This window comes from Pocillopora damicornis, chromosome 1, assembly GCF_964200805.1.
Source record: "Pocillopora damicornis chromosome 1, jaPocDami1.2, whole genome shotgun sequence".
In the NCBI taxonomy this organism is placed as follows: domain Eukaryota; kingdom Metazoa; phylum Cnidaria; class Anthozoa; order Scleractinia; family Pocilloporidae; genus Pocillopora; species Pocillopora damicornis.
The window spans coordinates 25,292,482-25,303,569 of NC_142670.1; the positions used below are offsets into that span (position 1 = coordinate 25,292,482).

At 37.6% G+C, this 11,088-nt stretch overlaps 2 protein-coding genes across 2 annotated transcripts in view; one reads left to right on the top strand and one right to left on the bottom strand.

The window, feature by feature from the left end:
• Window positions 1–678, bottom strand: part of LOC113664940 (uncharacterized) — an 8,806-nt gene extending 8,128 nt beyond the window's left edge. The window contains exon 1 of the mRNA XM_027180569.2: window positions 1–678. This exon is cut by the window's left edge and continues 211 nt beyond it. The gene's annotated coding sequence lies outside the window, so the exon portion shown is untranslated.
• A 5,757-nt stretch (window positions 679–6,435) lies between these two features.
• LOC113664924 (uncharacterized) lies at window positions 6,436–9,097 on the top strand. The gene is made up of 3 exons (XM_089208308.1): window positions 6,436–6,630; window positions 7,593–7,889; window positions 8,959–9,097. Exons 1-2 carry the CDS (start codon window positions 6,567–6,569, stop codon window positions 7,859–7,861), a joined length of 333 nt encoding a protein of 110 aa, XP_089064434.1. The 5' UTR covers window positions 6,436–6,566; the 3' UTR covers window positions 7,862–7,889; window positions 8,959–9,097.
• Window positions 9,098–11,088: the final 1,991 nt, after the last annotated feature.

Consider the following 11,088-nt stretch of genomic DNA (forward strand, 5'->3'; position numbering starts at 1 on the left):
AGACAAAAGTTTCCTGAAGTGAACTTCGAAAAAGTCCTTAAAGACTGATAGGGGGGATTAGTGCTCTCAACCATGAGTCCATTATACTCAACTTATTCTTGCTCAGGCGGCATCGCGGGCAATAAAAGGATTGGGCGGCTTCTTGTCATGGCAAAAACAAAAGTTTCAAAGACTAAAGTTCCCGCTGAAAAATTTTCTTCCATGTTGGTGGGAAAAAACACAATCTGAGGCAGTTTATCAAAGATAATTAAACCCGACTTTTCACTTTAAAGCTGATTTAAAATGAAAATAAACCAATGTTTTATTTTTAATATTAAAAATAAACTTGATTTACTTTAAGCAATCCCCTGGAGGCTTCCTTCTTTGAAAATACATAAAGTTTTCAGCAAAATTTGGCGGTGAAATACATTACAGTTATGAAAAAAAAAACAAAAAAAAAACAAAAAAAAAAACAGACGGGAGGAGAATGGAATGGTTACTGTGAATTAGCGTAGCGTAACATCAAAAGCTGTCCTAAAAAGAGCGAAAACGTGTTTCAACTTTTACTTCTTAAATCAAGCTGTTCCAGCCCTTGGGAAGTACAAAAGGCTTTCAGCATGTGATCGCTGAGTTGAGCTTCTACATAAAACAGCCTATCTACTGAAGCAAGTTAGTCCATGTTAAGCTTAGAGCCAAGAGTTAAGCCAAGAACTTAGAGTTTAGCCACGAGTTTAGAGTTCCATTCTAAATAATGGCGCACTCTACTTTTTAAGTTAATTCAAGGGATAAATCAAATCTTAAACACAAACAAAACAAAACAAAGAAGACTTATATAATCTATAATGTTTTTATAATGTTTCATGTTGGTGAGCAGAGACAAATAGATTGGCGCCGTCTGCTCTATATCATGTCTTGATCCGTCGAACAGACTTTCTTTTTCTTTAAATCTGGATCCTCGTACTTTTTTATCCTTTCTGTGATAAAATTTTATTCTAAATGGGTATACATGTGTTCACATTTTACTTATCTATTCTCTAGCCAGGACTATACATTTTATCCCCCAAAGAGCTCAAACTACGGCGGACATCCAAAACTGAATAAACAATTTTAACACTATCTTGTAAAACGAGTGCAAATTAGCAAAAAATAGTGCGGGCGGGCTTTCAAAATGTCGACTGTCTGGACTCTTTGTGATGTTTTTTCACGTAAATTATTAACAAGTAATAACATGATTTCGAGTGCAATTTGGCATAATGAGCGCTTGTAAATTTTTCCAAGACTACAAGTTGCACTTGCCGCTAAGGTGTAACTATTTTTTCTTACCAACAAATGTACTTACTTGACTAAGGTTACCATGACCAGTAAGCTGGCTAGGCATAAGTTTATCTTATCAACAACTATATCAATTCTTTTTAAAATTTAAGGTGGCTCGGCACCTACAGTACAGAATATTTTAAAACTTGAAGGAGAGATCAACCCCGATAGGTTGCTTATAATTCAGGAATAAGAAGACGAGACAGAAATCGAAGGTTTTTTAGATTTTTTTTTTTTGCCATGGTAGCCTTATATATGAAAATAAAGAGTCCCACTTGTTAAGAATTAGGAGGGTCATAGCTTACAGAGACTTTAGCTGAGTAGGGCACTTGAAAATGTTCGAAGGCAGCTCCTCTAAGCGGTTGTCCTGCAAATACCTAAAACAAATTTCGATGAAATTATCCTCCGCTGTTATTGATACTAAATGTTATGCCATTTTACCTTATAGTGGAGTGACAAAATGCCGCGCAGAACGATCTAAAGGTCTCTCTTAGGGCTTGAGCTTTGAAACAACTAACTTTGAGCGTGAGATTTTTTGCTGGTCATAAACACCTAAATGGTTTGCTTTGTGTTGTTTAGTCTTTTACACGCGCCCTATGCGATCGATACGATGCATAGGTAAAAATGGGAGGATACATTTTGAAAATTAGACGCCGCCAGAAGACGAAATAATAGTAGAATGATAAATCCCTTTTCAATGGTTATAGATGTAACACGTGCCGACATTTTTCCCAACCAATCCGGTCTCTATCTGGAAAATTATATTCATTGCTTTTTGTTGCCATGGAAAAGATAGAGGATTATTTTAAAAAATGATAGCTTTCCGAACTTACAACTTAATAAGCTGTGTGTTATTTCTGAAAATGTCTGAAGATAACTCCTTTAGTTGGTTTCTCTTTAAGTACCTGAGAACTGCAAACATAAAAATTATTTTTATCATTATTATCATCATAATCAAAACCATAACAACATTCTCGAACGTGATTGATTATCACCAGCCCGATTTGAGCACTAATAGGACAGTTTACATGTACGCGTCATGTTCGTGATTGGTAAGTGTAATAGGACACTTGATACGTCATGCCTGTGTAAGTGGACAGAACGCGTCATGTGCGCGCGCTGGTGTTGTGCATTTCGCCGAATTAACTGTTGTTTCTCAAATTTTTCATTGTTTTGGTTAATTGGTAACAACACTTCATGTCGTCCAATTCTCTCTATAATCATATTCTCAAATAACAAGGCGGACTTTCGCTTCGCAATCGTCCGATTTTGTAATTGATTCATATAATTACAGACCTATTAATATGCATGCAAAATGTTCAATATGTTCATTGGCTGAGAACACGTCAAGAGGCCTTTCCGAGTTCTCGCGATTCAGTGATCTGGCGCCGAAATTGCGGCGCGAGAGTAAGGCTAAGTGCAAAGTCGCTTTCCTCGGTATAAAGAATAAAGAGCCGTGGTAATGAAAATAGTGAAGATTTCTCAAAATCCACTGTGAGAGAGTGAGAGATTTTTCGTAAGAGATAGACATTCAGTTAATTATGGTGGCAAAAGTATTTCAACGTTCGAACCGGAGGCCTTGAACAAAATCATCGAGGAGCTTACGCTTCAGCTCGTACGAAAGACAGGGAAGACAACCAGCGTGATGGCTTTCGTGTACTAGTGACTAGTACTGAGTGATAACTAATTTAGAAAGGGCACAAACGCTCGATTATTTGTGAAAGAGATTTTAACAATTTTTTTGCAAAGATTTGCCAGCGAGCTAGAATCGTAGAAAACTTAGAAAGATTGGAATGGAAAATAGCTGCCGACAGCACGTAAATTTATACGAAAAAACACAAACTAGTATGATGTTAAGTAATTTGCATGCAAATTTTAGCTTTGTTCGCAGAAGGATGCCTCATGAGGAATGTTTAATATCAGGCTTCTTTGAAAATATCCTTCTTTAAATCACTGAGTAGCATGATTAAAACTTTTTTCTTTGTTTTCTGTCGGCAGGAGGGCAACTGTCAATATGGAGCAAAGTGCACGAGAGAGCAAAAGCATTATCATGACGATCACGATTGTACGTGGCTCGTTGTGATGGAAAACTTGCTGAAACAAAATTGCGTTTAAATCAAACCTGCAGGGACTTTCCTTTGTCATGGTTTTGGAAGCTTGTGTTTCATATTTGATGTGTGCTCTTGTTATGTTAATTTCTTCAGTTTTTTTCTTTTCTCTGGTATTTTTTTACTTTTGTTTGCCTTTTTTGTTTTGACTTGTTCTTTTTTTCTGATTCCCTCAAAATTAAATGATGATTTAATGCACTTAAACTATGGCAAGGACACACTTCAATTAAACTGACTCTTTTACTCATCACTTGATTTATTACTCTAGTAAGATACATGAAAAGATTTCTTAGTTCTGATTGGTTAAGAGAAATGCAGTTTTCAGGTAATTCAGTACAAAAGAGGGTTATGGTGCCAAGAAGTAACAAACCGGACTGAACAATTCCTCGAACTGTTAGGCGGACTCTGAACTTTTTTGAACCTTAAAAGATGAGAAAATATCATTGTATGTTATTCTTTTGATCATACGCGGTTGTTTTGACCGAACGCACTATGTCACTTGCAGGGTTTGAATAAATTATTTTTGCACTTGATGCGCGCGCTTTGCTTCTGCAGAATTATGATAACCTACCTCGTATTTTTTCATGTATATTATTAATACGTAATCATATGATTTTTCTCGTGAAATTTGGAATAAATAAGCACTTGTAAATTTTTTCAAAGATCACAAATTGCACTCGCCCTACGGGCTCGTGCAATTTTGTTAGTCTTTGAAAAAATTTACTCGTGCCTATTTATTCCAAATTGCACTCGAAATCATGTGATTGCCTATAAAAATGCTAAGGAATGTAGAGAACACAAAACACTCGCACTCGCCTAGAAAAGGCGTGAAATATGAAATCTAGAGGGCGGTGTAATTTATATAAAGCACGATAACAATGTTGAAAATATGAATATGCGACACAACGAAAAGAATGGGCGTAAATAAATGGTACGAGATACATAAGATATGTGCAAGAAATTGTAAATTTGCTAAGAGATTATTTTCTCCGATGGGACAATAGGACGTTAGAATATTTGTGTATTACAGTAGCTAACTTAAAGTTAAACAATGTGGCATATCAGTTTATTTGATATGTTCACCGAAATTTTAGTTTTAAATTTCGATAAAGGATCCCTATTATCAACAACGGCTCTACTGGTTTTGTTATTGTGGTAAAGGCCAGCAACCGCTTCTGTAAGGCCGCAATTACAGCCTTATTGTTGACTGGCGCGACTTAACCTAAATCTGGGGTCACACGGTATGGAATTCCGTATTGCTCGAGCTCTGACGAAATCAATAGGAACCTTCGTGGGTGAAAAGGGCTATCCATTCTGTAACTATGGATTCTTTGTTCACTTTCACTATTTCATCATTCCATTGTAGAAGGAATTGTCATGACATCGGACTAAAGTTTTCAGTGATTTTAGCTGTGTTGACTGTGATGTCTTCACAATAGCAAGGGACATTTTTAAAGCTTCCTTGAGAACGAGATGCTTCGGTTTTTAAGTCAGATAGAGGAGACAACGTGTATGAATCATTTGTCTATCTAGGCATTATGCGCATAAAAGGTGCTACGAATTTTTAAGAATACTACCCTCTGAAGCTAGCTTTTGTTATGGAAATACGATCACATTATTCATATGAAAGGATCAATCAATTATTTTCCAGTAAATCTCTAAGGAGTGATCCTTCGGTCAGATGAAAATGCTTTAAAGACAAATCAAAAGCTCAGACTGATCATTTTAGCAACCTGTTGCTTGCTGAAGGTCCCCAAAGCCCGACGAATACTTTGGTAAAACGCTTCTCCTCGGAGCTGAAGGTAATCACAACTTATTCGTTGCTGAATTTGAAGGTAGGCAAAAACTCGATAAAGTGAAAACTGGCGATTTTATGATTGTAATGATAAATAATAATTGGCTATCATGACCACGTTTAGTCGAGGCAGGAACAATTTTTTGACGAGAAGTCATTTACGGATAGATATGAAATAAAAATGTTGCATAGCTAACGGTAGAAATTGTTTCATATTTTGCGAATCACCATGAAATTATTAGGAGTATCAGTTATAAATGACTGTAAATATTTAATTGCGCTGCACCGGTATCGCAAAGGTCATGGGTTCAAATCCTGTACAGGCCTGAATTTTTTTCAGGCCTTATTTTCACTACTGCTTAAGAGTGTTCATTACTGCGAAGATCGCTTTCATATTCAAATATCAGTTATGCTTGAGTTTTCGACATTTTTTTCTTATCTTTTTAAGTTAAGTTGAAATCAAAAGAAAAGTCTTGCTTACGAATGGAATGGATATAGAAAAAATGGAATAGAAGCGAAACTACACATTATTTCAAGTGTAGCAAACTTTGAATAAACATTATGCTTTACTTTTTGGAGGGAAATTTTCTGCTTGTGTTGCTCCATAGCTCTCCAGTGAGTTCTTCGAACAATGAGATGAATGATATAATTAGTTGCCATTCACTTAATAGAGCCTTACTACAAAAGGTCATGATCGGTGACCGTAAGTAAAAACGAAGCTTTCTCCTGGAAAATCAATTGGTATTCGCTTGACGGTCTTTCAAGTTTCTTCACTCTTCGATATGTTTAATTTGCGTTTAAGCCTCGACCTGAGGCAAGTAAAGCCGAATAATTGAACAAGTTATACTTGCAATGAGTAATGAATCTCTCTCCTTTATCTCATAAAAGCATCTAGCCTTGGTTCTTTTTTCCGAGAACACCTTCATGACGAAGGGAAAGATGACAAATGCAGAATTAATTACAAGAAGTCTTTTGGCAGTTCTGGATGCGCAAACAATACTGAGAAATCACCTTTTCCCTCATGGTATCAATGAAAATACTTTTCATTTACCGAATTTTTTCTTGAGTTTCTCCCAGCACCATGTACCTGCAAATAGCGTAGCCCACAGTTTTTCTCGAGCTTCACTCTCGGAAAATCTCTCTCATCTCTGAACTGGTACTATCCGCTAACACGTATCCGAGAATTTTTCGCGCTAAATGAAGGCTCTTGTTTATTTAACAACTTGATTCTAAAATTGATAGTGACCCTTGGCGATAAAACATTAACTTATCATTAAAATCACGGTGAACAAATACATCTATTGCGATAAAGAATTTGACAATTTCTTTTTCTTTCACTTCATAAATTTAAAGCAGGAACTGTTCAAACTATGATGCAGTGGACGATCTTCGTGTTTGTCGCTTGCACCTTTGCTGTGGTCCTAACGGCTAAAAGTAAGTCACACCCAGAATTTAACCAGTGGATTAATGAATACTATGTTGAACTACGTCTGCTCAGTAACAGATCACAGATGACATCAAATAAGGTACGAACAAAAAAATGGAACACGGGGCTCAGCCAAGTGTGCCTCTGCTGTTCTTACACCATTTTGACGCCTTCTGTGATTCATTATTGTACAGACCCACGGCAACACGGAATCCTTTTGTTTCATATAATATAGAACGTCTTTCCCCCAATCCAGGACAGATGACAATTCAGAACCAGTGGAAAGGCGCGCGTAACTTAGCTTTTGTCTAATTCGGGGTTGATTACAGCTGCACAAGATCAGGATGACCCTTTTAATGTAGGCCTTAGTCATCGTTTCAAAATGAATTCAATAGTGAAATTGGGTTTCCCAACGAGGTGATACAAATACGGGTTTATTGTTGGTTACCGACTTTAATTCCTCCGTGTACAGCGTAGTCAGTAACAAAATAGCACGTCAATCGAACGGCATTCAAGTGTCCAAATGCACAATTCTTCGATTCAAAAGCCTATAAAACTGGTTCGCTCTCTGAATTCCGCAAAATAAATCATACTGCACTGGAAGTTCATACCGCTACTCAAACAATAACCCGAGAAGTTTTCTATCCTTTTTCTTTTCAGCTCGCCTCAACGATTGCGAGACATTTCTGCAATTTTAAAAAACTTCCTAATGAAAACTCGTCTGTTATACTTAAATGGACTAACGAGATGTCACGCGTAAAATAGCTTCGCTGTGTTATCAGACCCAAAAATTAGATTTAAAATGTTGATTAATGGAAGATGGGTATGAGAGAAAGGTAGGGGTGACGTTCACCTTTTAACTATGACCGTGGGAAAAAACGAGATTAACTTCAAATCTAAAGCAATAATTGGCGTTCAGTAATTTTTATTAAAGGAGTATCTAGCTGAGGCATTCTTTTCTTATGTTCAGATCTAGAATGCCCCTACTGTGAAAGCTTCACTACCTTGGAGGATTGTGATAACGATTCAACAACGCAAGATTGCCAGCCAAAGAATGTATGCTTCGTGAGAAAGAAAATGTTCGGCCCTACGCCTTACTTCATGCGAGGCTGTATTAAAAAGAAAACGGCCAAAGGGATACAATCCAGATGCAAAAAGGGCAGCTTAGTGAAAAATGACTGTCATTTTAACATCTGTAAGGAGAAGGGATGTAAGGCATCTCTTCCAATTGACAACTGATTTTGCATACAGCGGATGAGGAGTAAGGGTAAGTCTCAATCTTAATTTGGTCAGTTTCCAGACTACAAGCATTTCCCTCATGCTTCCATTTCGGTCATAAAATGCTATTCGCAACGTTAACGTCACGGAAATAGAATGACCGTAAGGATCTAAGAGAAAGTTGAGGAGGAGCTGCCGAGGGAAATTTTGTCGAGATTGAAATATTCTCACAGCTTGCCTAATCTAAGGAAAAACCATTGATCTCTCTGTGGGTGGGATGGCTGGTGTTTCCTCGTCTTACCCTCCGTCCGGAAGAGCGAGATAAGACACAGATCAGATATGTGTTTGAAAAGGCCTAATAGCCGATAATATGGGTTTATTTTGAACTGGTTGAAGTTGCCAAAGTAACACGTTACCAACCATTCTCAGTTGAAACGCGGTTACTACTGAGAATAATTGTTGCCAGACTTTCCGCGTTGCACATCTTGCATTTAGGGAAGACGTCATGGCGGCTGGTTTTCAAAATTTTGCAGCCTTTCTGCTTTCTACTTGGTAATTTTTAGCAATGAATCTGATAAAGACTAGAAGGGTGAGCTTCTTTGGAGAAGGAGCGGCCTCGTAATGTCACCGATTTGACCATTTGTCAGTACTCGGCTACTTTTTTCCGTAACCATTGCATCATACAATCACTCATAAATGGTCATTTTTGTGGTTTTCTGTTTTATTTTATTTCTTTATTGTTTGCTTGCTCATATCGCGTGTCACCTGAAGTTGAAGCCTTCGACCGATTCAAAAAGGCCCGAAACAATGGCAGTGGTCGTAACCCATTCCATGGTAGATATCTTATGTAAAGTACCATAAAAGGTTTCCAATTTTTTTACACCCTAGAAACTTTACATTCTGTGGGTATGTTATCAACCTGATGTAATATAATGTAACCTAGCACTGGGAATGTTGAAATCCCGAGACTTGATTAAGAAGAAATATGTACATTATGATTATAAAAAATTATGGTTATGCCAGAAATCAATTACTATGCGATGCCACATTTCTCATCGTAAATGTGTCAACATAATTATTTTTCTTAATGACATATGTGTTCTTGTTTTGTTCAGCAGAATTTCCCTCAGGAGTGTGGATCATACAATAAAAGCTCAAGAACGAACTTTTACGAAACATTTCAAAGTTGTCTCGTTTCTAACTTTGTGTGTATCATATTGCTTTTATGGTGAAGTTTACAATAAATGATCGAGGAAATGCTTTTTAATAGCAGTGTTTCTCTCTATAAAGATAACCCTTACTACCATAGGCATGAATTTTGCTTGGCTAATAAGATGCCACTGGTTGCTCGCATGGCTTTGTATAAGGGGGAATAAGAACGACCAAACAGCGGATACGATGGGGATTTGTCAGCAGTCAAAGAGAGTATTCAAAACGCCATGAAAATGGAAAAAAAGACTTTCGTTTCTGTCCGAAGCTGAAAACAAATCAAGCAAAATTGACAGATCCCAACCAACACCCATATTTTCGTCTCTGTCCCCTTACTTTCGCCTGCCAACCTGAAATGGCTGCTGTCCTATAATATTTAGGGGTACATAGGTTTTTCTTCATCTTTATTTTGATACTGGCATCCACATGATTCATACGGCGAGAAAGGATGTGCTTCAGTTTGATAGGTTTCAAGATTAAAACCAGTTACTGCAGCGGTACGAAGTAAAATCGGTGGATGGGAAAGCACTATGTAACATTGCTTTAGACCATGTGAACCCACTACATTCGAGCGGTTAGGGTTAGGGTTGGAAATGTTGCTTAGTGCTTTGCCAGCGGATGTCACCAATTTGCTTGGCGACCGCTCATGCCAATTAGTAACTGTTCCTCCCTTTGGAGTAGCCATACTTTTCCATGCTTTTGTTTTGATCAGTGATTCATTCAGATATCCAATTAATCCTCTGGCAATCCCCTATGTAAAGGTGGACTACGTTGTTATCTTAAGAATAAATTTCGTTCTTGCAAGTAACAACAGTTGTATTTTCCGTCAGAACTCCTTCGGCCGTTCGGGGACAGCAACAGTGTATTTTGTGGACCAGTGTCTTGCACTCTATTATTTTTTTATTAAATATGAGAAGAAATCCCGCCCCTTTGCTACGGAAAAAAACCTACTAGCTCAGTAGTGTTTATAACTGCAGGATCTCTTACACTCGTTTCTTCACCGCAGTGCACATATATGATTTTTATATATCTACAATCATTAAACCCTTGATTCTTCATGTTTCCCCTCACCCGCCCGACCCGTGTGTAAATAATGACTGGTTCCGACATTGTTGTGCAAACTCTACAACAGACTGAGGGAGAGTCGAGTGAAGGGCAGGAAGGCTTGACTAAATGTAAATACGATTTTGGTATTCCTTTGACATTCTTGTAAATCTGTTAGTAAATAGATCGCTTTTCGATTGAGTGTCGTAAATTAAAACCGAAGTAATTACAACGGCCAATCAGAAGAAAGGAAAGTACATTGAAAAGCCAATGAGAACTCAAAGCAAAATCAAGCAAAATGTCCAAAGCGCGGGAAAATGCGGGAGAGCAAGTCATGATAGGTTTAAATAAGGAATCTGATCGGTTGAGAAAGTGGTACGAGTTTTGAGGACCATAGAGCGAAGTAATTCCAAAACCAAAGAAATTCTCCAAAAGCATTGAGTCACGGAGTCTGATAAAAGAAAAAGCTGAGGGGAAATATTTTTTCTTTTATTTCAAAAGGCTTTTCTCATAGTAAGACGATTGTGTTCATGACATAAGGATTCGTTTATTAGCATCATCTAATTCTTTCCAGCATATCTCTCGGGAATGGCCCTGACTGGTTAACAGATCAAAATCTATTGATTTCGGTAAGAAAAGTGCGTTTTAAACAAGCGAAAGATTAGCCGCTTATCATTATTTTGGCATCCTGTTGCTTGATAGAGAATCCCGAGACACGAAGGAAGCGCTGGTAAACGCTACTACTCGAAAGAAAAAGGACTAAAACCTCATACGTCGCTGAAGGTAGGAAAAACTTCGATTGGGCATCACCTGGCGTACCCTGTATAGTAATAACAGGTGAGAAACAGCCACAATGATGTGGAAGTTGTTGTATCCTTAGCAGTACATTTACATGAGGGGGAGGGAATTTTTTTATTATGTGAGCTGCAAGGGTGGCAAAAGATGCTTTTTCCAAAGAGTAGAATGTTCAAAAAGCAACCCTTAGGAGAAAATAG

Excerpts from the sequence above, each read along its gene's own strand:
- LOC113664924 (XM_089208308.1), top strand. The coding sequence starts at position 6,567 with ATGATGCAGTGGACGATCTTCGTGTTTGTCGCTTGCACCTTTGCTGTG. Across the intron at positions 6,631-7,592 it reads TGTGGTCCTAACGGCTAAAA|ATCTAGAATGCCCCTACTGT; the intron begins GTAAGTCACACC and ends TCTTATGTTCAG.